The following is a 26,367-nucleotide window of genomic DNA, read 5'->3' on the forward strand; positions in this document are numbered from 1 at the left end:
CATATCATAGGCCGCTTTAAAATCGATAAATAGGTGGGGCGTATGAACTTGATATTTGCGACACTCTTGGAGGATCTGCCGCAACATTAAAATTTGGTCCGATGTCGATCGCCTGTCCAAGAAACCGGCTTGATAACTTCCCACAAATCTGCTTGCTAGCAACTATAGACGGTGGAAGATGATTTGGGAAAGCACTTTATAGGCTGCGCTAAGAATAGCGATCGCTTAATAGTTCTCACATTCTAGCTTATCACCCTTTTGTATATTGAGTATATTATTCACTCCTTTCACTCCTCCAGTAGCTGTTCTGTACCGCAGATCCTGGCTATCAATCGGTGCTAATCGGTGCATTTTAATAAGTTACACTCCAATACCATCCTTCCCAGCTGCTTTGTTGTAATTTCACCTATTGTGGGAGTTGGCACGACTCCCTCATCCGCCATACTGATGAAGCCATCCCTCCTGCTGCCTAGGTCATCCTCCTCTGAGCCATTCAGGTGTTCATCGTAGTGTTGCTTCCACTTTTCAATTACCTCACGTTCGTCCATCAAGATACCTCCATCTTTATCCCGACACATTTCGGTTCGCGGCACAAAGCCATTGCGGGATGCATCGAGTTTCTTGTAGAACTTAAGCGTTTCTTGAGAACGATACAGTTGCCTCATCTCTTCACACTACAACTCTTCCAGGAGGCGCCCGGAATATATGGGTTTGCTGTCTTCGCTTCTGTTTGTATCGTTCCACGTTTTCACGTGTGCCTTGCTGCAGCATTATCGCCCGCACCGCATTCTTCTCGTCTAAAACCGTCTGACACTCATCATCGAACCAAACGTACCGCCGATTTCCTTCTACGAACCCAAAGGCACTTTCTGCTGCATTGTTAATGGCTGCTTTGACACTACTCCAGCAGTCCTCAAGAGGGTGAGCTCTCCCTCTTCCGGCCACGCTGCTTCAAGGCTTTGCGCGTAATCAGTTGCGACTTCGGGTAGCTTGAGTCGTTCCAGATTGTACCGTGGCGGGCGTCGGTACCGAATGTTGGTCACAACGGAAGGCTTTTGGCGCACTTCAACCATCACAAGGTAGTGGTCAGAATCAATGTTTGCGCCGCTATAGGATCTGACATCGACAATGTCCGAGAAGTGTTGTCCATCAATCAAAACCTGGTCGATTTGCGATTTGCTGGTACTACGCATGGCTATGCTCTAGTAGCTCCATGTTCTTGTAGGCAGCGAAATCGTTCGTTCGTAAGCTAGTGAACAACTTCCCTATAATCGGTTTGAATTCCTCCTCCTGGCCAACCTGAGCGTTGAGATCTCCGATAACGATATTTACATCATGGCTTGGGTCGTCGTGGGCTTCGTGGCCGAGCGGTTAGCGGCGTCAGTCGTTTAGGCGTATTGTGCCACGAAGCATGAGTTCGATTCCCGCTCCAGTCGGTGGAAGCTTTTCGTCAAACGAAAAATTCATCACTGGACTACTGGGTGTTCCGTGTTGTCCTTTGCCTAATGTTCGTGATTGTTCAATCTGTGCAGGCTGTAAATTGTCTTATGTATTCACCTTCCAGCTGCGCGTAGAAAGCCTCCTTATCGTCATCGTCACTTGCTAGGTGAAGCCTGTGCACGTTGATATTGAAGAAACGGCCTTTGATTCTCAACTTGCACATTCTGTTGTCGTTTAGCCACCACCCAATCACGCGCCTCTGCATTTCGCCCAGCTCGTGTCTGTTGCTGCAGCTCTGGTAGATCTGCAGCGCTACGATGTCGAACTTGCGGACCCTCAATAATTTGGAAAGAATGCGGGTACTTTCCCAGGAAATAAGAAATTTACAGTTCCATGATCCGAGTTTATAATCGTTAGTCCATTTTGGATGCCTGGGTCTATGCCGATTGTTCCGGTACGAATTTACATTGTATGCTTCCTGTACTAATGATTTTTACGGCTAGCTTGTAAGGCCTGCACCAATCCCCTGTCTCGCACAGCACTGTACAGAGCCCCACGCTGGCACTAGGACGATGATAAGCCACTCCTAGCATGGCGAACAGACGCTCTGATGAACTACACCGTCCGAAGATAGGAGGGGGGGGGGGTCTCAGCATACAACCAAGGTCCCACCGGGGTTAGTTACCCGATCTTTCCTATGATTACTCGTATCCCAGATGGCACCGCGGGGAGGTAAGGATAGGAGTTACTGGACAAGAGGCTATGGACCACAAATGGGGTCTATTTTATTCCTGCAGGTATTCGAAGTACCTATGATACGTAATGTCAAGTCATTTACTAGTCAACTCTCTACTTTACCAGTTATTCGAACAGATATAAAATAGCAGATAGCAGAAATCCTTACATGATCGTCGAAGGTTTATTCCATAGATTTGGAAGAAATTCATTCGGGGACGGACCTGGTGTAGTGGTTAGAACACACGCCTCTCACGCCGAGGACCTGGGATCAAATCCCATCCCCGAGATAGTCACTAAAAAAAAGTGACGACTTCCTTCGGAAGGGAAGTAAAGCCGTGGATACGAGTAACTGACACTGAAGAAGACTGCAAGTGGTAGTCGAAATACGCGTATCTGTCAAAGATAAGCATTTAGGAGCGGAATTAAAAGGTACACGGTACTCCATCTACTTTAAAGTTTCTCCATAATTTGTTGATTCTAATGAACTTATAAAAGAATTTTTGTAGTTTTTTTTAATCCTCGACAGCATTCGCAAATACTTCAAGTTAAGATTATAAAACGTATATTGGGTGAGATACTGAAGAAATTCTAGACACAATTCTTGTAAATTCCTGGACAGAATTCTCATATTCCGACCAAGACTTTCGCATATGCATGATCAGGACTATCACACACTCCGGGTCATGGTTCTTAAAATACCCAAGCAACCAAAAGTTCAGATAAAAGGGTATGTTTTAGCTTAAGCAGCTCACTTTTTAAGTAATTAACCGAACTTCAGTTTACATAAAGTTCATTGAGGTAGCTAAAATTAAATTATGTAAATAGGGAAAAAGTTCGACCGGAACTTGTTCTAAACTTTCCAGTTGTTGATAAGTGCATGAGTTACTTTTTCAAGAATCAAGTTCTGTTAGTTTCATTGGAACTCAAAATCTACTAGTAGTGAACTTTTGAGTTCACTGCTTAAGTAAAATCTGAACTTTTGGTTTCTTGGGTACCCTATGTATGATTTTGAATAATACTAGTCGAGATTCTAGCAGAATTCTACGCATGATTTTTATATACCCTTACAAGATCTAAAATGTGATAAATTTTTCAAAATATCCTTGGCAAAATTATTGCATAAATTTGACAGAGACTACCTCATAATCCAGCAGGATGTTCTGTTTTTCGATTTCATCCAAAGAAATTTTTACTTTATTCACTGACTTTTGTCAGATTTCATGCGAATGCATGTTAAAACATGGCCCGCCACATACAATCTTTTCTGAGATTTGGCCCGCGGTCAAAAAAGGTTGGGCAGGCCTGCTGTAGACCGTATATACCACTGCCTCTACGCCAGTTCATGCGAGTAGGTGTAAGGGTGGTAATTGTATGGCAGAGAGGCTTGCTTTTTGGTTAGCAGACATCCAATGTATCAGGCGTTAGGAAAAGCGTGGGAGTTTGGGAAAATTCTTCATGAAATTTCTGATAATATTTTTGAAAAAAATATAAAAAAGTGCTTTGAGCAATACCTGGTGTAATGTCACGAAGAATCTTAAACTGCGAAACGTTTGGTCAAGGTGTCAAACTTTCTAATGAATCTAAATAAAAATTTGGGAGTATTCCCTGGTTCCTGTTTTAATTTGTTTTTGTTGATTTGGTTCCTGCTTGATTTCATTCATAGTTACTGCTTGATTATTTTTAATTCTCATTCGGACTTCTTTGGTTTTCTTTTTTAAAGCATGAGGTTTCTAAAGCTTCTATTTTTGGACATTTCTATTAGCTTTTACATTGTGAAGAAAGTCCATAACTTTGTAAATGTTTCTCAAAATGTTTTAGAACATGACGATTCAGCTGATATACATTTGATCCAAAGAATCCACTATAAGTAGCTACGGGAACCAAAGTTCGTTTTGTTTTGGAATCTTGCATTGAATGTAATTCCATCCTTCTATTGTACTCGATTCATGTCACAACGAACACTAAATGTTTCGAGTATCACTTTTCGCCGACCTTGATCCAAAAACCCAAAGCTGTTCACTCACGAAATGGACATGCGGTCGGTTGAACCATTTTTCATCTACAGGGAATCCATCAGTGTGCGGTCTGGCTAGACAGTGGAGAACAGTGAGAACATGGGTGAAATGCGTTTGCTCTAAATTATTCAGCACAGTCGCAAGTTGAGTATGTAAACATCATTTCCGAGACTCGAGAAAACTTCGTAACAGCAGAGGACTTGAAGCGCACGCGCAAATCAACCACTCGATTTGCATTATTCACAACCAGAAACACATTAGCTGCGTCGAATCGTCATCTGTTTAGGAACGTTAGTTGTTAGTATTAGCATGCCCACCAACAGAGTAGAATCAGATGTTTTGCCCGAAGATTCACTCACCCACATCGGCTCGATCGCGAAGTTCACTCGAAATGAATATTCGATCAGATCATCGAACCTTGTAGGAGGTACCTACCAAGTAACTTATTATTGATGAACGCAAATATAAAGTGCACGCGCGCTCAAATGGGTGGTTGAAGTTTATTTTGACATCAAGCGCCCACTCACTTTAGATATTTCCCGCCGCCACATTTCCATAGTGTAAGCTGCCGCAACGATAGCGTTCGGCGGAAGCAAACAAGTTGTAATTTAGTTTTTTGTTTGAGATAACGGCATACGGATACAGATATACGTCCATCTTGGGTACTATTTGCACATAATCTACTGTGAATGCTTACAATTTAATTAGTTGAATTCCATTTGTAGTTTTAAGCTCCAAAAGTTTCATAAAAAGACGACAATTTGTGCAGGGTTATTACAACTGTCACAATTTTAGCGGATTTGACGCGATTTTGGAGGTGAATTTCGATTTCCGCGGATTTAGTTTTGACCACACATAGTATATTAAGTCAGTGTATCGAAATGCTAGAGTTTTTTTTCTTCGAGTATCGGATACCTTTGCATATCCCCTTCGGGATGAAAGATTTTTCACCTTAATGATCAAATTTGAAAAATCGCACAAAAAATCAAAGAGCATCATTATGTAGAATTTTAATTGCGTTTTAAGAGAAGAATACAATGTTTGGATGGGTCATAAATTTGAAAAAAAAAAATGGTGGCTAGATACCTTTCGCAAACGTAATCGACATTAAATCGCTAAAACCATGCTATTCGCCCTTAAAAAATGTCCATTTTTGGCACTTTGTATCTCAGCTCTAATAGATAGAAATGGCTATTTTTTTTTTTGACGGTATACAAACAATCTTATATTCTGCAGCAAATGCATTAAATTACAGTAAGTATTCAGAAAGTTTTTCATGTAATTTTTCCTGGGTTTTATATTTTTCTGAAAAATTGAAATCTTAAGCTTTCATTCCATAATTCATTTCATTCCAGATTGGAAATCGGTTGAGCTGTTCAAAAGTTATGATTTTTTTTTTTTAAATAAAAAATCTAATGCGCTGAGACCTACAGTGTGTGCCGATGAAAAATGACTGATTTTTTTATTTTCAGAAAAATATATCTCAAAACTAAAAAACATACATCGCTGAAAATTAGACAGTAAACGTAAAATTTTCTGAAATTTCAAGAAAAAAATAGAATAGCAATAGCCCCCTTGGTCCCAAGGCCTTCAAAACATGAAAAAACGGAAATTTTTGATATTTTTCATGTAAAAAAATATTGTGAAATTTTATATTTTTCTTGAAGTTAAAATCTTTAGCTTTTATTACGTCCAAGAAAATTGAAAATCGGTCAAGCGGTTCAAAAGTTATAATAAAAAAAAAAATGCAAAATCGCGATTTTTCTGGTCACTTTATTACGGAAATGGCCACCCTAATAAAAAAAATCAAAAAACACGTATATCCTTATTTCGGATAAGGAACAAAATAGCAAATTTTCACGGAATTCGGTGACCCACTAGATCGGTTTTTCATGGAAGGGCTGAATAATAGCCCTTGTGAATAATAGCCCTTGAACAACTTTGCCGAAGACGCCATATTTTTTTAAGTTTACAGGCTACTGAACTATGCGCAAAACAAAAATTCCATGCCCACTAGCGCTGCCTGGTGGCGGAATTCCGTACCAGAATGACCACCGCATGTCAGCCCTTGAGCTATTGAACAACTCTTCCGGAGACCTTCCAAAACATCAGGACCTAGAGATATCATATGTTACGATCGGGCACACCGAGCACCTCAACTCGGGCGGTAAGTCCCAAATCGCTATTCCCCATCCCATTGGATCAAAACCCCCAGTGGAACGTTTGCCGTCATCTTCCATCGGTGGATCTCTGTTTTTCGCTGCTCCCGCTACGAATCCCCTACCGATTCATTTACCTGCAAATCAGGCCGCATTGTTCCAACGTCAGTCCAGGCACCGTTATGGCAGCAAACCCTACAGACAAACTTCGTATAATCGTAACCGTGACTCATCGATTTCCGAAACCTATCATCCTACGCCTGCACTCTGTTACATTCCGGAATTTGTTACTATTTGTTACTAATTCAGTTAATTCAAGAATAATAATAATAAGAAGAAACGGAAAACTAGACTAGAAAACTAAAGAAATTTAACACTAAAAAAACTTCAATTTCAAATTCAAAACTAATTAACTTGGCAAAACTATTTAAAAACTATTTACATTTTTATAAATATACATTTAAACTAATGTTAAGCATAATTATTTACAAGAAAGGAGAAAAATATAACAAAACGAAAAAGGAAAATACAAAAAAGCAAATACAAGATTGTGACCTATCACATAGGTAACAATTATCCCGGATCGGGTGTAAAAAAAAACAAAGTTTTTTTTATTATGGGGTCCTCTACAATCGAGTGATTACAAAAAAAAGTTCAAGCAAAAGTTCTCTCTTCTTCCAGATTTAATTGATTTGGTGCAATGATTGATCCTATGCGGCAAGTGCTGTTGCTCGAAATCACCTAAATTTGGAAGAATGAGCCTGCTTTTGCATGAATCCGGTTTCTGTTCTCTGCCTCCGACTATAGGATTCCCAGGCGTCCAACTATAAGTTTCGCTACACAACTCTCTGCTCTGCCAATTTTAGTTGATTCTTCGCAATGATTGATCCTGGACGGCAAGTGCTGTTCCGAGGAATCATATAAAATTGGAAGAGTGAGCCTGGTTGTCGCGGAATTCGTCTTTGTCAAAACTTTCAATATCCGAAACTTTTCTTTGAGCTACCATGTGGATAGAACTGCTGTTTATTCTTTACATAGTTCTCTTCTCTTCAAAATTCAGGTTGATTTGGAGCAATGATTGTTCCTATGCGGCAAGTGCTGTTCCTCTAAATCACTTGAATTTGGAAGAGTGAGCCTGCTATGAATAGAAATATAGCAATCCTTTCCGGTCGCTTGAAGGAAAAGAGCCGGAGCTTCCAAAGTCTTTCCATTTGGTAGAGGGATCTGCGTGTCGAGATTTGGTCAACTATGAAGACCTATTCAACTAGTAGTTCTCTGCTATTTCAAATTCAATTTAATTGAGAGCAATGATTGTTCCTGAGCGTCAAGTGCTGTTGCTCTTAATTACGTGAATTTGAAATAGTGAGGCTCACTATCTAGTTGAATACGTACTTCTATGTCGCCATGATCTGGACAGGTGATTTGTCCCGAGAATTAATTAGAATTATTAAATTGTGATCTGCAAACTGCAATTGTACTTGAAATTACAAAACCATATTTCGTCAGAAAAGCTCGCATTTTGCCACTCACAGAACCCACTGAATACAAGGCCTCAATTAATTATTTTCCTGTCAACATTCGTTGACAAAATAACTTAGAACTAAATAATGTACTTAATTAGAGAGAAAAACAATGATTACTTCTCTTTTTTTTTTAATGACGTCACAAGATTTCACTTGGACCAGATTTTATTTTCATATACTCACATTCAAACATTTCATTTCACAAACATTCATCAATCCACTCAATCATTTCATTTCCACTCATTCCCATTCATAATTTTCAGTCATCCCATTCATTCACACTTACTCATTCAAAAATTACACTCATCCTACTTAATTACTACTAAAACACATGATTTTAGGGCGCCCTTAACTTAATATTGTTTCTTAGATCACTCTAGCGTCTCTTATTCTAAGAAAACTGGTGGTCTTTCTGCGAAACTTAAATTTAATGAACCGATCTCAATGCTGCTTCTTTACTCTCTCGCATGCGAGAAAAAATTGCAAGCAACATGAGGGGCTTTTAATGACTACAGCGAATGTCGACCATACCAGGTTGAAAAAGCCTTTTACTCAGCCCTGTGTATGTCGACTAAATAAAGAAGGCTCTTGTGTGGGTGTGAAATGTCAAAGTATGTTTACATTTCGCCCGAAATACGAGTTGAAGCACCGTGAACCGTGAAAATATTTCACCTTTTCACGGTTTTATCACAGTTTGCAGGTGAATATTGATCATAGCTTTCCATTGGGCTTGAAGGTATGTGCCACTGCAAATTTGTTTAATCATTCTTATCTATTTTTAGGTGCAACGAATAATTATTTTGTTACATCCAGATAGAAAAAAGGAATGAATAAAGAATGGAAAAGAAAATTATCGACTTGTTTATTTTTTTTCTTCGAAAAATAATATCTAAGTGATTCATAATCGATTTAGCATACGATCGATTGATCAAAACAAAAATCTCTGATTTATTGCGCTGGTTGTTAAGTTGGGTTTGCCAGCAATGATTATGGCTAATTGGTTGTTGTCATGTTCGTGTAAGTATAAGTACTCTCTTTCGGTTGGGTTACACTTTGATGCTGCGATGTAACGCACCTATTTATGAATTGATGCGGTATTGTGAATGGCAGAGACACAATCTGTACATAAAATGTACGTGGAGTGCTCGAAATTTCTTACAGGGTGGCCATGTTTGCCACAATTGAAGCATCTGTCTTCAGGTGGGGGATGATACGAATCGAAAAGGTATTCGTATGACGATGATCTTTTCGCATGATTAGCGGTAAGAGTGGATTTCACTGAATGAAATTTAGGGTCGAATGAGTATGGTATGGGCAATTGGGGTGGATTAAACGACTGGTGCCTAAAATTGAACAAATAATCACCGTTCCTTAATTTCGGGCTACACTGCGGATTTAGCCTGTAAGTCATTAAAGGTGATCGTGCATTGTCACACTTTGACTGTGATGAAATGTCTGGTAAATTCTGGAATGCATTTGAGTGACTTATTCCGTTCGAAGAATTTGAATCAATTGACGAATCATTTGACGTCGGTGAATTTATGTAGGCTTGTTGCAGGTCGATTACCGGTCCTGATTCAACAGAATCAGGTGCAGAAATACTCGATAGACTGCCGTCGGCAACTGGAATTTGCACTTTTGATTCTTCTCCGCTATTTTCAACCAGTTTACTTTCAAGTTCTTTGACTCGAAATAACAAAGACTCCAAAACAGTTTTCTCATCCGCACTCATATTCGGTTGTCTTGCACATAACTGCGTATAGTCAAACATGAAGGTAGAAAACGTAGGCATTGCCATAAGATCAATTCACAAAATAATAAAAACCAAAATGCAGACAAAGTAATTCACAAAAGAAAAAAATCACACAATAGATTCAATTCACAAAAGACATTCAATTCACTACACAGCCAATTCACAAAAGAAATTCTATTCAATACAAAATCAATTCACACGTTATTTAAATGAAAATAATTCTATTCAGGACTGAAACAATGAGCTATAGAATGACACTTAATTGTTCAATGAACAAAGGAAAAAAAGCTATTATCATCATTCGAAATGGTTTTGTTCTAACACAATCGATTTTGCAATTTGAAAGCACAATTTATTAATTCTAATTTGAAAGGAATTGGAACGAAATTGAAATTTCTCGATTTCGGATTCTCCCGGAGCACAATTCAAAAAAGGTTCTAATTTTGGATATATTAGAAACTTTTTTGTTCACACACTAATTTACGTTGGGCGCCAATTGTTACATTCCGGAATTTGTTACTATTTGTTACTAATTCAGTTAATTCAAGAATAATAATAATAAGAAGAAACGGAAAACTAGACTAGAAAACTAAAGAAATTTAACACTAAAAAAACTTCAATTTCAAATTCAAAACTAATTAACTTGGCAAAACTATTTAAAAACTATTTACATTTTTATAAATATACATTTAAACTAATGTTAAGCATAATTATTTACAAGAAAGGAGAAAAATATAACAAAACGAAAAAGGAAAATACAAAAAAGCAAATACAAGATTGTGACCTATCACATAGGTAACAACTCCCAAAGCCAGTCAACTTCTTACTTCAGTGGAATATCAATGAAACACCATGGTGCTTAGCTCTGCAAGAAGTGAACAGGGTTACAACCGAACAGCTCAGTCGATCTCTACGTGGCCAATACCGTTGGGCCCTCTTTCGAGATATCAACCTAAGACATTCCGTTGCAGTCGGAGTCTTGGCCTCAATTCCTTTTGATGTCCTTAGGCTCGAAACCGACCTTCTAGCCGTTGGAGTGCGTCTCCATGGACCATTCAACATCAGTGTAGTAAACATCTATATTCCCTGTGGTGCCCAACCAAATCTTCAAGAACAACTCCATAGACTCCTTGAAGCAACACCAGATCCAGTCCTGCTAGTTGGTGACATGAATGCCCACCATCCAATATGGGGCGGGAAACTGATAATCGAGGAACCTCTCTACTGCATGTCTTCGAAGAACACGATCTGGTTGTTCTCAACAGTGGATCAAATACCTTTCTCAAAGGAAACTCCGCATCGGCTATTGACCTGGCTGCGGTTAGCCGGTCCTGCACCAATCGATTCCACTGGAATGTTGACTCCGACCTTCATGGTAGTGATCATTACCCTATTCACATTGCCACCAACGTCGCTCCACCGGCGACCACTCGTCGTCCAAGATGGTTATACGAAAAAGCCGATTGGGATAACTACGAATAAACTTTCCGGAAATCATCTAGGGGTCGCGAATCTGCCCATTTGCAAGAGCTCACTGACATTATTAACAAAGCTGCCAAGTCTTCCATACCCCACAGCAGTAGGGGAACTGGGTGTAAAATGCGCCGTTGGGGTAAAACGCGCCACCCTTGTTTTGAACGAACGACATGCTTTGGGACGCTGTTTTTCACCCGAGATAACAGAAAATTTATTAAAATGCTTCTCTATATATATTTTTAAGTGTTTTACTGGCAAAAATCGTGAAAAAATCGAAAAAACGTTTTTCGCTGTTTTCGTTGTAATTTTGAGTTATTTTCTAGGTCATTTTCCAGGTCGATAAACAACTAAACTTTTGAAACTATCACCGAGAATCGACTTGTGCACTCCCATAGTTTGTATTCCATGCGAAAAAAGTGTTGAATTTATCCTTAAAAAGCGTATTGAAGGACTCAAACTTTAATCAACTCGTGGGGCAAAACGGCCACACCTATTTCATAACACCAAAACAGCCGTTTGAATTCAAATTCCAGCAAACGTAATGCCAAGCTGTAGTTACGGGCCAAATTGAACCTTACAAATGCACATTTTTCGAATCAGCATGTATACTATAATCGAACAATAACATGTGATCAAACGCCCTTATGTATGCAACCTATTTGCAAGCATGATTGCGCATGCGTGCGCGTGAACGACTAACGCCGAGATCAGGTGGCGCGTTTTACCCCGCAAAAAATAAAAATGCAGAGAAACAAGCATTTTAGAAAAATTGATTTATTAACTCCAGTAAAAATAAAATGGATCGCTGTTTCTACTATTTGATAGAAAACATGTTTGTCTATGAGATAGTGAATAAAAAAAGGCTAATAATAATGTTCTTCATAGCTAAAAACGCTTCCTTCCTTAAAGGGCGTGTTTTACCCCCAGTTACCCTAACCAACCGAGTCGCAAAGCGCTACATTGGTGGACCGATCACACTCGAATAGCGGTAAAGGCCAGAAGGAAAGCATTACGCGCCGTCAAACGCATTCCCATAGGCGATCTTAGCAGAAAGAATGCTTGGAACTTATACCGAAGCCGGCACAATGAATGCAAAAAGATCATTGCAGACGCCAAACGCAATAGTTGGGAGAACTTTCTGGATAGCATAAACGCATTACAAACTTCATCTGCCCTCTGGGCCCGAGTAAATGCCCTCAGTGGCAAAGGAAAGACAAAGCCTCTGACTCTTTGTATTGAAAACTCGCCCATCTCTGACCCCTCAACGATAGAATCATCGGCGAATACTTCGCCAGCTTGGCTAGTGTAGATAGCTATAATGATAGCTTCAAGCGTCGTATGCAGCCCACCATCAGCTCAGTCCAGCCTATCGACATGCCTTATATCAACTGCAGCGATTTGCAGTAGACAGGATGTCCCGGGCCCGATCCATCTGACAAGCCAATCGAGCCCTCTGTCACCATAGAAGATGATGTCTCCATCGATGTCGATAGCCTGGCTCAGTCACTACCTTTGCTGTTCCTGATGTTCCAGAAAACTTGTTGATAAACCAACCATTTTCTATTAGTGAGCTTCTTTTCACACTCAAATGTTGTACCGGAAAATCTGCTGGCCCAGACGGCATTGGTTACCCACTTATAAAAAAAACTTCCTCCTTCGGGTAAGTTGCAACTATTAGAACTCATGAACAAATATTGGCTCCCCCCGGAATGGCGGGAAAGTCTCGTGGTTCCCATTCCAAAGAGTAATGCAGAAACCCACTACGCATCCAAATATCGACCGATTGCTCTCACCTGCTGCATGTGCAAGGTGATGGAACGGATGGTTAACCGGAGGCTGAAACAATTTTTAGAGTCCCAAGACTTGTTGGATCATCGGCAACACGCCTTCCGAGCTGGTCATGGAACAAGCACTTACTTTGCCCAATTTGGCGACGTCTTACATACAGTGCAGTCGGAAGGCTTACACACCGAAATTGTCTCATTGGACCTGTCCAGGGCCTTCAATCGAACATGGACCCCGCTAGTGCTACGTCAGCTAGTTGAATGGAAACTATCGGGTCACATTCTGCGATTTGTTCAAAACTTCTAGTCTGAGCGATCCTTCCGAATCATTGTTGGAGACCACCTATCCGACTCCTTTCCCGAAGAGACCGGCGTGCCACAGGGATCCGTGATAGCTGTCACACTATTCATGATAGCAATGAACAGCGTTTTTCCTACCTTACCGAAAGGCATCTATGTATTCGTATACGCTGACGACATACTCATTGTCGTCTCCGGCAAAACCCCAGTCCGCGTCAGGATCAAGGCACAGTCGGCAGTTAACGCGATCTTCAAATGGACCACTGCAACTGGTTTCGAGCTGTCCGCCCCTAGAAGTGTTAGATGTCACGTCTGTCCCTCTAACCACCGCATATCCGTACCCATAAGTATCAACGGTCAACGCATCCTCACGAAGAAAACGGTGAAAGTGCTCGGCGAAACCATTGACCGTGCGCTCACTTTCCAGCATCACTTTGATTTGATCAAGCAAAGCTGCCGCACGCGCCTCAACTTGATTCGAACAATCTCTCGCCCTTACTGCACGAACCACCGAAATTGTTGACAGCCGGTTAACATATGGCCTTGAGCTTACGTGCATTGCAAGGGATCGATTAATAACAACACTCGCACCACTGTACCATGGATACATTCGCATCATATCCGGACTTCTTCCATCCACGCCTGCTGACTCTGCTTGCACTGAAGCTGGCCTCCTTCTTTTCCGCTTCTTATTTTTTTTTTTTTTTTTTTTTATTATTATTATTAAGGCACTCCGTGCTCGTGGCCACTACTGTGCCGGAATCAGTTTTATCTGTATCTTCCTTACCGATACAGTTCTATTTTTAACTAATCTATATTTACATTTGCTTTCACTCTCTTCTGCTCTTTTGCTCTCACACCGAGCAGGTAGGAGAGTGCTCTGCTGTTGGTCCAATCGATGTCCATAAGCCATAGTCCGTTGCTCTTTTGCGGTGGTTCGTTTTGCCGTTTTCCTGAGTCGTTTGAGGCTAGCTGCCTGCGAAGTGGGTCAATTTGTCTCAGTCACCATCTGATACTGACGGAGGATGGATGTGCTCCCCTATGCACGGTCCTCCGTGCGGCGTCTTCTGGTGGCTGGACGGTTTATTTTTTGGAGGGGCTGGGAATTGAATCCATGACCTTCCGCTTATGAAGCGAAAGCGTAACCTCAAGGCTACGGACCCCCCTCATCCGCTTCTTAATATCCGCAGTGATTTGTAAAAAAATCACTGCCATTATCGAAAAAAAAAAACAATCGGGGACGACAGGATCTGCCTCCTTACTGAGGGGAACAGTATCCTCCGCACTGCTGCCAATGTAGATTTCCCCCCAGTGGCCGGCGGAATGGACATTTGTTGGCTTTCACCTAAACCTAACGTAGATAGCACGATTGGAAACCAGTTTCGTGCCGGGGACAACTCAATAGTTCTTCGGACAACCGTTCTGGACTGGCTACGTACAAAATATCCAAATCATGATCACAGATACACCGACGGTTCTCTTTCCATAAGAGGCGTCGGCCTTGGCGTCTACGGCCCTAATATTTCAGTAACCCTTAGTCTGCCACCACTTTGCTCGATCTTCTCAGCGGAAGCCGCAGCCGTGTATTTAGCAGCCACTATCCCATCCGATCGATCAATAATTGTTTTTACGGATTCAGCTAGCGTAGTATCCGCATTGTAGTCAAAGAGGCCTTCGCACCCTTGGATTCAGCGCACGATCACCGATGCTCGATCCAACACCACCTTTGCATGGATCTCCGGTAGAGATGGGCAAAACAGTTCTTTTCAATGAACAGTTCCCATTCGTTCCGTTCTCGAAAGAGAACTAGTTCTTTTGAACCGTTCTTTCGTTCTTAAAAAAAATCTTTTTTTTTCGCTTTCAAAATAATGTATTACGACTCATGAAAATTTTTTTAGTCAGCGCGGGAATTTTCTGCTAAATTATGATTAATTAATAATAATTATGATTAATTAAATTATGTTTCTGTTTACAATTAGAAAACTTTGACAAGAGAAAATTGAACAGAATGCATTTATTTGGAAACTAGAATAAAAGATTTATTGTAAAATAAATTATAAAATAAAAATAGATAAGCTTATTCCTTGCGCTTTTCTTTGCACGCCAAGCCTTGTCAGTCCGTATTTAGCCTTATCCAGCTAATCCAAACACATATTGAATGATTGAAATGATTAAAGCGAAGCGACGAGGACTCATCATTCACACAAACACATTTCATTCGTTGCTCATTCGTCGCACATAATCATAACCAGCGTCTTGTGGACGTAGAAAGGACAGGACATACCAAAAGCGGAGTGTAGCGTTCTTCATTTGCTTCGTTTTGTTTCTTTCGTTCGGTGAGAACGATCGAAGAATGCATGCCGAATAGTTCTCTCCTCCAGTTCGTTGCGTTCGTTCATTCGCAGTTCGAGTTCAGTAAACCGTTCTTGCTGAACTACCGTTCTCAAAAAAAGAACTACGTATCATTCGTTCACCGCAAAGAACTAGTTCTTTTGAACCGTTCGCGAACGGTTCGCCCATCTCTAATCTCCGGACATTGCGGTGTAACCGGAAACACAGCTGCCGATCATCTAGCTGGTGCTGGTTTTTCCTGTCCCCACTGCGAAGATAATGTACCCTTTGATGATGTTAAAAGGTGGCTGGGGCAGCAGGGACGACAGTCCAGGGGCTTAACGGACCCCCCCCCCCAGGACCTCTGCGAGTTGGGGAGTTGCCCAGGATGTGGTGAAGTTCGCAGTGGGCTCTGATGAACCTTCATAAAAACCACAAAAATCCGAATGCAACTCTGTCACAGCGACCGGTGCCGCTTAAAGTACCCTAGCCCAAACTAACAGGAGTGCCAACCGGCACATCAGGATTGATACCAGTGAGATCCTGATTATGGCATACTGGTCGCGATACAAACGGACAAGGCATGGAATTACGAGTAGGAGTGCTTCGAGCACATTGGGACCAACGCCAGTACGGCCCCAATTATGTATACTGGCAGCGCACGACAAAGGACAAGTAACGGTATATGTACTGGATAATATGCTTTGAGGCTGACAGCGGCGACATTCTACTCCCTTAGTAGGGTCGGGTGACACTGGCCCGAAACGACGAGTGGGTTAATGGCGCAGGCTGCCCCCGTCCCGTAAAACCGTGGCAGGCCTTAGAGTACGTTCCAAATCCGTCGCCTGGTTGTTCCAACTGGGCGGGAGTAGGCTCAGATGCCATTACCTGACCTGCGCCGATCCGGCTCTGAACATAGTACCCCATAAAGGACTATGTCAACCCTAGCATGGCCTCCCTGCTTGCATAGATAACCATGGGATTATAAAGGCGACTATTCCAGAGGAGATGGATAGCGGCTCTTAGGGGGACCCATAAGAGATGATCAACCAAAACAAATAACTAGCGGAATGTGAAGGAGAGGCTTCTGGACCTATCAGTAACCGGCTAAGGTTCCCGCCAAGGAAGGAGGCGACCAACTTTATTGAAAACAGTGTGGGCAAAAGCCTAGATACTGTGACGACGGCAGGCACTGGCCGCTCCAGTGCAACATGTGTGGTGACCGATGGCCCGGGACTAATCGAGGCCATGGATCGCAATAGGGAGTACCTCCCTAAAATGCAGGTAGCTGCTGAGCAACTTGATGTCATCATCGAATATGTTAAAAGCAAAACAAATATCAGCAAAGACTTGAAAACAAGTCTACTGAAATTGCGACAATCAGTCCTAGCTGCAAAGCAGGACTACGAGAAAGCCAAGGAACAACTGGGCAAGGTAGAAGGCCAAAAAGACACTAGGTCGTGTCAGACCGAAGTGTTTTCCTTCACAGGCAACGCGAATATATCTGATGATATTATTCGATACGCGATGCGGAAGAGGGAAGCTTCCGGGGATGAATACGTGGCGAAAAGACGTATGGTTGCTAAGGGAAAAGTGACCTACGCGGCCGTCCTCCAAAGCCGAAAAGCTGGCACGAGCCAAGCCCCGCGATCAAGAGGACATGGCAACAAAGGAGAGGCCAACACCAATCCTAAGGCCAAGAAAGCCAAGAAAAAGGAGCCACGGGTTAACCGGAACCAGGCAGTGCATCCACAGGAACCACGGGCGCAAGGCAACAGCAACCCGTGGATTCGAGTTGGAAATAAGAAAAAACAGAGGAAACCGAAAACGGAGCCCAAGGAGAGCGCTAAACCGAAAACAGCGAAACGTAGGAATTTAGGCGAAGCCCTCGTTATCAAAACGGAGGAAGCAAAATACGCCGAGGTTCTGAAGGCGATGCGAAGCACAGAGAAGCTATCGCCATTGGGCGCAGACGTGCGAAGCATAAGGCGAACTAGGATTGGTGAAATGATCCTAGTCTTAAAGAAGGACGCCAAGGAAAAGGGTGCAGTCTATAAGCAACTGGCACAAGAAGTACTTGGTGACGAGGTTGATGTAAGATCCCTTACTGCTGAAGCGACTCTCCAGTGTAAAAATCTGGATGAGGTCACCGATGCAGCGGAGGTCTCGGCTGCCCTCAAAGAGCAGTGTGACATCGACGTAGCCAGTAAGGCCATCCACCTTAGAAAGGGCCCGCAGGGCACCCAGGTGGCGGCGATCAGGCTGCCGGTCGCAGAGGCCAACAAAGCGAAGAACTTGGGCATACTCAAGGTAGGCTGGTCGGTTTGCCGGCTGAGCATACAACAGCCTCCTGAAGTTTTCAAGTGTTTCGGGAAGGGCCATAAGTCGTGGAATTGCAATGGTCCCGACAGAAGTAAGATGTGCAGAAAATGCGGCGCTGAAGGCCATAGGGCAAGCGATTGTAAGCAAATCGCTAAGTGCCTAATATGTGTCGACAGAGCAGACAACGGACACTTAACGGGCGGACCCAAATGTCCGGGCACAAGCGGAGTATCAAAGCAGCCAAAACGGAAGTAACACAGTTAAATTTAAACCACTGTGATGCAGCCCAGCAGCTGCTTTGGCAGTCAGTCTCGGAAACCAAGACTGACGTGGTGTTATTATCGGACCCATACCGCATACCAGCCAACAACGGGAACTGGGTGGCGGATAGGTCTCAACAGCTAGCAGCTAAAGGGACGACAGGACGATACCCAATCCAAGAAGTAGTCTCTAGCTCAAATGACGGTTTTGCGATAGCAAAAATCAACGGCGTGTTCTATTGCAGTTGTTACGCGCCCCCAAGGTGGTCGATTGAGGAATTTTCCCACATGGTTGACAGGATGATGGCCGAACTAGCTAATCGGCAGCCAGTAGTGATAGCTGGCGACTTTAATGCATGGGCAGTGGAGTGGGGTAGCCGCTGCACCAATCAAAGAGGCCAGCTATTGTTGGAATCCCTGGCCGCATTAAATGTAGAGCTGGCAAATGTGGGTACAGTGAGTACCTTCCGCAGAAATGGTGCAGAATCGATCATCGACGTGACGTTTTGTAGTCCTAACCTTTTAGGTACCATGAACTGGCGCGTTGATGACGGTTATACTCATAGCGATCATCAATCGATTCGCTATAGTATAATACTAGGCGGGCAGAAGGCAGCGCGATGTAACTCGACCCAAGCCCGAGGATGGAAAACAGCGCGCTTCGACGGCGAAGTATTCACTGAAGCCCTGAGGCGCGAACGAAACACTCTGGACCTAAACGGTGAAGAGCTAGTTGCTATGATATCACGAGCCGTTGATGCTTCCATGCCGAGAAAAGCCCCTCCTAGAGAGAACAGGCCGCCAGTGTATTGGTGGTGCGAATTAATTGCAAATCTTCGAGCAATCTGCCTTCGGGCTAGACGAAGAATGCAACGCGCACGCACAGAAGCACAAAGAGAGGAACGCGGTGCAGCATTCAGAGAGGCAAAGTTGGCTCTTAAAAAGGAAATCAAGAGTCGAAAACGGGCATGCTTTGAAAGTCTATGCGAGAGTGCCAATTCTAGTCCATGGGGTGACGCCTACAGAGTGGTAATGGCTAAGACCAAAGGAGCCATAGCGCCCCAAGAGAAATCGCCCGAGTTGCTGCGATCGATAATCGATGTACTCTTCCCGCACCATCCATGGCCCCCAGCGCCGTATGCGGCAGATGAAGGAGAAGAAGTGGCGAGAGTGACGAACGAAGAGCTGGCAGAAGTCGTGAAATCATTCGCGTCAAACAAGGCACCGGGACCCGATGGTATCCCGAATGTTGCCTTAAAAGCGGCAGTGAACACGAATCCGGACATGTTCAGAACCACGATGCAACGCTGCATTGATCAAGGAATCTTCCCGGATGTATGGAAGCGACCGAAATTGGTGCTACTACCAAAGGCGGGGAAACCACCAGGTGACCCGTCGGCGTATAGACCTATCTGTCTACTAGATACGACGGGCAAGTTATTGGAGAGGTTGATTCTCAACAGACTAGTACCGTATACGGAGAGTGCGGACGGCCTGTCCAACAACCAGTTTGGATTCAGAAAAGGTAAATCTACTCTGGACGCCATCCAGTCGGTCGTTCAAACAGCTGAGGTGGCAATCGAGCATAAAAGGAGCGGCATCCGTTACTGCGCGGTTGTCACTCTGGATGTGAAGAATGCGTTCAACAGCGCAAGCTGGGAAGCAATAGCACACGCACTTCACCGTCTCAAGGTACCGATGCAGTTGTGTAAGCTTCTAGAAAGCTATTTTGATGGTAGGATTCTACTGTATGACACAGAGGAGGGGCAGAAAAGCGTTCGAATTACCGCGGGAGTACCTCAAGGTTCAATCCTGGGCCCACTGTTATGGAATGCGATGTACGATGACGTACTGAGGCTGCCCCTTCCGACGGGTGTTAAGATTGTTGGCTTCGCCGACGATATCACCCTAGTGGTCTATGGTGAATCGATGGAGGAAGTAGAGTTGACAGCAGCGCACTCTATTTCCCTGGTTGAGGAATGGATGAAGTCTAGGAAACTAGGACTGGCCCGTCACAAGACTGAGGTGGTGGTGGTCAACAACCGCAAGTCCGAGCAACGGGCGCTTATCTCGGTAGGTGATTGCACCATAGAGTCCAAGCGATCCCTTAGGCATCTTGGGGTAATGATCGATGACAAGCTGAGCTTCGCTAGCCACGTTGAATATGCCTGTAAAAGGGCATCTACGGCTATAGCGGCGCTTTCGAGGATGATGTCTAACAGCTCTGCTGTAATTGCCAGCAAACGCAAGCTGCTGGCAAGCGTGGCGCTATCCATACTAAGGTATGGAGGACCAATCTGGTCAAAAGCGCTTAGAACGAACAGAAACCTAAAGCGGTTGGAAAGCACGTACAGGATAATGTGCTTAAGAGTAGCAAGTGCATACCGGACGGTATCTAAAGAGGCCGTGTGCATCATAGCCGGGATGACGCCCATCGGGCTCATCATCAAGGAAGATGTTCAATGCTTCAACCAAAGGGGTACCAGAGGAGTCCGCGACACGTGTAAAGAGGAAACGCTCAGAAGCTGGCAGCAGGAATGGGATAACTCCACTAAGGGTAGATGGACCCATCGACTAATACCAAATGTGTCAGATTGGTATGGTAGAAGCCATGGGGAAGTGAACTTCCACCTGACGCAGTTTCTGTCAGGACATGGTTGCTATAGACAGTACCTGCATAGGTTCGGGCACTCAGAATCTCCTGCGTGCCCCAATTGTGCTGGTGTAGAGGAAACAGCGGAGCATGTCGTGTTCGATTGCCCCCGTTTCATTGTTGTGAGAGGTCGCATGCTCACTACATGCGGAGGGGACACGTCCCCCGACAATATTATAGAGAGAATGTGTGCGGATGCCGAGTGCTGGAATGCAGTAACTACGGCTGTCACTCACATTATGTTAGAATTGCAGCGTCTATGGCGCGCCGACCAAGAGTTGGCTGCAGAGGATTAGCCCTGCCGAGGCTGGTCCCTTGTAACATTGTTTAAGTCGGCTAGGAGAAGCAGTTTGCCTAGGCTACTTCTGCTACACGTGTTGTGCTATATGCACTGGTCCCTTCCCGAAGAAATACCGTAAGGTGGTTCCGGGGAGATGAGGGTCTGAGTCCAAGGGTCATGTCGATGCACTGTTCACCACTTGAGCAATTCTAAATGAATTGCTCATGCACAGTGCATAGGCTGGTTTTAGCGGGTCGTCGTTGGTGCGTCATCCCCGCATTCCCTGAGTTATCTTCTCAGGGGATCTGTTTGCAGATTTCCCCCTTGTAAAAAACAAAAAAAAAAAAAGGTGGCTAACAAATCAATTTAGGAGTATATGGAGTACGGAATGGAATCAGCTGAATTCACCGTACCTGCGAAAGGTGAAATCGTCCACCGAACGTTGGAAAGACCTTCCTCTTTTGAAGGAACAACGGTTGGTATATCGGCTGAGGACGGCGCACACGAGTTTTTCACACAACATGAGTGGCAGTGGATCTTTCCATCGGATGTGTTCCTTTTGTCATATAAGGAATACCGTAGAATACGTAATCTGCTTCTGCCCACTATACGAGTTTTCCAGGAATATTCATGGGATCTCAAGAAGCATTCGTGAAGCCCTGAAGCTACACAAACCGCCTTTGGTTTGAGAAAACTTTTTCAGAATAACAAATTAACAGTGTACAGTATTTATTATTTGGGGGCCCAGATAGCCGTAGCGGTAAACGCGCAGCTATTCAGTTAGACCAAGCTTAGGGTCGTGGGTTCGAATCCCACCGGTCGAGGATCTTTTCGGGTTGGAAATTTTCTCGACATCCCAGGGCATAGAGTATCTTCGTATCTGCCACACGATATACACATGCAAAAATGGTCAATTGGCATAGAAAGCTCTCAGTTAATAACTGTGGAAGTGCTCATAAGAACACTAAGCTGAGAAGCAGGCTTTGTCCCAGATGGGACGTAACGCCAGAAAGAAGAAGTATTTATACTGGTAGCATTATTAGAATAACAGATTACAAAATGTTTTGACGTAGGACTTGACATGCTGGCAAACCTTGGGAGCTGTTTTTCGGCGAGACCCCTTTGGTTGGGCTCGAGTAGTGATCCCTCCTGGATCACTTCTACCTTTTTAGTGTTGCCCCTCTGGCACACTCTTTCTCGAGGCACTCTTTTGGTGTTCTCTAATCCGACAGAGTGTTGAACTATCGTCAGTTAAAAAACACTTTAATAAAGACAAAAAAAAAATGTTCCAAAATTTTATATTTAGAAAAAGCGCCCCTACCGGCCAAGTTCTCAACTACAAGGATGATCCTCAACTCCTAAAGGTAGATCGTACTTAGCACTGAAACTTCGCCGAAGAAAATACGGTGCTATATCTTTTAACATACGAGATATTCACCAGCACCCCCATTGTGATGAAATCCCATAAGCCCTGGGTCTCCTATAACGCTCTAGAGTGTCTTATAGGAGTGCGCGTTATAGGAATACGTTTAATAGGAGACCCGACTGTAATTTCTTGCAACTTAGTGTTATTTAAAAGTACTCCGGGATGTTCTGAAGCCGATTCCGGGACCCTGGAAACGGACACCAATCCGATGATTGCAAACTATATCATATGACACATAAATCTACAAGTTTTTTTTCCAGAGTAGTATGGTAAGGTGCAAATTGAGTAATTTCTTGCAACATAGGCCCATTTACAAGTACTTCCGGGATGCCTTGAAGTCGATCAAGAGACCCTGGAAAAGGACATCAATCCGATGATCGCAAACCCTATCATGCGACGGATCAATCTTCAAGATTTTACGCTGGAAGTATAAAACGATGCATAATCAATAATTCATTGCAATATAGGGTCGATTACAAATACTTGTGGGCATCTTGGCCGTGCGGTTCTTATTTATTATTATTATGAAGTTTTGTTATTATCATTGCACTGTGTCATAATTTCGTTAACATTATTCGATAAACATCCAATTAGTACTGGTTTCTAGAAATATTTGGATGATGATACATGCATCCCACCAGATTTTACTTAACAGAGTCGCTCACAAGTGTTTATTGTCACCCCATTTTACGGTATACCTTTATGGATTGTGTCAGAGTGTTCATTTGGAGTATTTTCTTTACAAGTTTTACCAAAAATTTCTAGCTTAATTTATGATCTCGCCCTTAAAGCCATTGGTAATCAAGTGTGTAGCATGTTGTTACTGAGTAAACGGATGAATTTATACGTTATTTAACAGATTCTACCCCATTACCCCGAATGCCATTTCCCCGAATACCATTACCCCGAATGTACCATTACCCCGAATTCCATCACCCCGAATGCTATTTCCCCGAATTTACGATTATCTTGACATGATGATATTGATGACATTTCTCCATGATATTGGAATTCGGGGTAATGTCATTCGGGGTGATGTGTCGTTCGGAGTTTTGGAATTCGGGGTAATGGCGTTCGGGTTAATGGCATTCAGGGCAATGGGATTCGGGGTAATGGGGTAGCATCCATTTGCTTAAAAACAACGAGCTATATACGCGGTTACCAATGGCTTTTGGGCTGAAATCATAAATTAAGCGAGATTTCTTCAATAAAAACATGAAATTATTTTAAGAAAAACCTGAGTTACTACCTACTTCTCAAATTATGCCACGACTTTCATCATAAACTTCTTATCAAAAAGTTCTGTAAGAAAATCACCGATAAATTGCATCAGATATTCATCCCAGGAAAGTAACAAAAACAGTGAAACTTGTTCTACAGGAATTGCATTCTGAATGAGTCGAAAAAATTAAAAATCTTACTCGATAATATTTCGATTTCGATTAAATTTTGCACATGTTTCCAGTAGTGACCACAATTAATCTGAACAATGTTTAATCTGTACACCGCTAATTTGCACATCGTTCAGATTAAAAATAGTTCAAACGTCATTTAGCTCATGGAACGGAGTGAAGTGAGATGGAAGTGAAAGAGGTTACCAGAAACACGTTTCTAGGGTGACTAGATGTTCAAATTAAAAATGAACCCCGATGGTTTGCATGAGGTGCCGTTCAAATTAGCGGGGGTGCACGGTATAGAGAAGTTGTAGTGAATCGTTTGGACTACAAGAAAAAAAAATACACTGTAAAATTATTTTATTTTTTTGTATCATGAAAACCAAAACTTAAATTTCAAATTACATAAAGCCCAGAAATTAAAAAAAGAGTGTAGTGGCTGTTATTTGTAGTGATTGGTGAAACGATTCTTGCAATTTACAATACAGTAATGTCCCGATTTTGTCAGCCCCATGCTGAATTTAGGGTTGACAAAATCGGAAAAGAGCTAAAATCGGGAAAAAAAATTTCCACTGGTTTCAAGTTTTATTTTAACTTAAGGACTTAGTTTTAACCTGAACATTGTGTTTTTTACTTCAATTTTCTATGTACCGTGATGCAAGGCAACATTGATCAGTTTCTTGAATAATTATTAAAAAAATAGATTTAGATGATTGTATAGACGTGGCCAAGGTCATAATTGACTTTATGCACCCAATATTTCCAGTATAGACGAGCTTACTCTGATTAAAATAAATATGAATATTAAGGCTGACAAAATCGGGAAAAAAGGATACTAAAATCGGGGGTAGACAAAATCGGGGGCTGACAAAATCGGGTCATTACTGTAACCGGAAAATCATCGTTTACGCATGAAATTCGTAAAAAACATTTCTCGTGCTTGGATTGATTTTGGAAAATGAGGGGGGGAGGTTTGGGGACTACGATTGGCTCACTGCGGAAGTTTTTATTTTTTGTTACACATCGTTGCCAATTCCGCTCGAATCTATGATCAAATTGGCAATAGGGAGAGTAGATAAATTTTCTTAATATTAGATAGAGCTAATTGAACAGTTAAAAGTTGTTTCAGTTTGTTGAATATTAGAAAAGCATGATACTCACTTCGTTTACTGCTCTCCGATTTCAGCATCGACGGCTTGTGCGGGTATGCCTCCTCCTTCTTGGGTTTCTCCTCGAGCAACGGTTTCTCCACGCGCTTCAGCTGCACTTCCGGTAGCTTTTCTTTGAGGCGTGGCGCCTTCAGATTGGACGGCACCTTGCGCAACTGCACCCGGAATCCCTTGGGCTCCGGCGATTGGGATCGTTCCTTGCGCTCATCCTGCTGCGGTCGGATCACCTTCTTGAGCGGCGGTTTGACGAACGTCTTCGGCTCGGGAGACGAAGATTTCTCCGATTTGGACGATTTGCTCTCGGTGTCGGTCTTCTCCGGACTCTTGGAGACTTTCTTCAATGGGACGGGAAGTTTAGGCTTTTGGGGAGAGGGCTCCCGCTTTGGTTCCGGCTTTTTCACTGGTGGTGGTGGAGGAGACTCCTCCTCGGAATCTGTCTCCGTTTCGTATTCCGTGCTACCCTCTTCCTCTTCCTCCTCCTCTTGTTCATCTTCTTCTTCCTCCTCCTCCTCTTCTTCTTCTTCTTCTTCGGATTCCGAAGGTGAAGGTTCTTTGGGTTTCGGTTTGGACTTGGCGGGTTCCCGAAGGACCGTCATCTGAGGGGTAGTATTCTTGATCATTGGTTCCGGTTTGGTCAGGGGAGGCTGGACAGGCTTTTTCTGCTGCACCACGACAGGAACTTTGATCTCTCGGGATTGAAGCTTGGAGGTCTTTGGCGGTTCTCCATTCTCCTTAGCTGCTGCAGTCGCCGTAGCAGCAGTTGAAGGTTTCTTCACTATCGGAGCCGTTTTGCTGTCGCTGTTTTCCGCTTTGCTAGTAGATTTGAAATCTTTAGGACCGGTACCGGGGGTGTCCGAATTTTTCCGCGCCCACGCCGGAGGAACGTTCTTATTCACTGTCTCAACTCTATCCTTTAGCCAAGGTGGACGGTTGCTTCCATTCACTGGCATGGTATATGCTACAACTATCAATCACCAATTTCAAACTAGCGCGCAGATGACAATCTCTGTCTGAGTCACTCAGACCTCTGAATTACCATCCACTAACTGCTGATTCTAGAAATTGGAATCATCACTTTCTATCTACGATCAGATGGCTAATTTTCCTTTGTGTTTTCCTCTTTCTTGCAGGCACCCAATCGAAAGAATCAAAACTGAAAACGGTAAGTACCGCTTGTTCTCTACAACCACATTGCGTACTTAGTCTTCTTCGGAATAAGGTACCCATGGTCGTAGCCAGGAGGTTGAACAATCTCATAGGCATTATTCACCAATTCCTCGCAAAATCACACATCCTTTTTGTGTAATTATTCGAAACTTTTGTATGAAACGTAGACAACTTAGA

The 26,367-nt window shown here is 43.0% G+C and overlaps 1 protein-coding gene and 1 long non-coding RNA gene across 2 annotated transcripts in view; one reads left to right on the forward strand and one right to left on the reverse strand.

The window, feature by feature from the left end:
* The window catches only part of LOC110680394 (neurofilament heavy polypeptide-like), a 42,031-nt gene extending 15,908 nt beyond the window's left edge, over nt 1-26,123 (reverse strand). The window contains exon 1 of the mRNA XM_021856202.1: nt 25,016-26,123. Within this exon, the coding sequence (XP_021711894.1) occupies nt 25,016-25,973 (958 nt within the window). The 5' untranslated portion in view covers nt 25,974-26,123. The remainder of the gene's footprint in view (nt 1-25,015) is intronic.
* Nucleotides 6,547-9,709, forward strand: LOC110680395. The gene is made up of 2 exons (XR_002502859.1): nt 6,547-8,575; nt 8,658-9,709. It is a non-coding gene; the product is annotated as an uncharacterized LOC110680395 (long non-coding RNA).
* Nucleotides 26,124-26,367: the final 244 nt, after the last annotated feature.

This window comes from Aedes aegypti, unplaced genomic scaffold, assembly GCF_002204515.2.
Source record: "Aedes aegypti strain LVP_AGWG unplaced genomic scaffold, AaegL5.0 Primary Assembly AGWG_AaegL5_hic_scaff_128_PBJ_arrow, whole genome shotgun sequence".
Taxonomy (NCBI): Eukaryota; Metazoa; Arthropoda; class Insecta; order Diptera; family Culicidae; genus Aedes; species Aedes aegypti.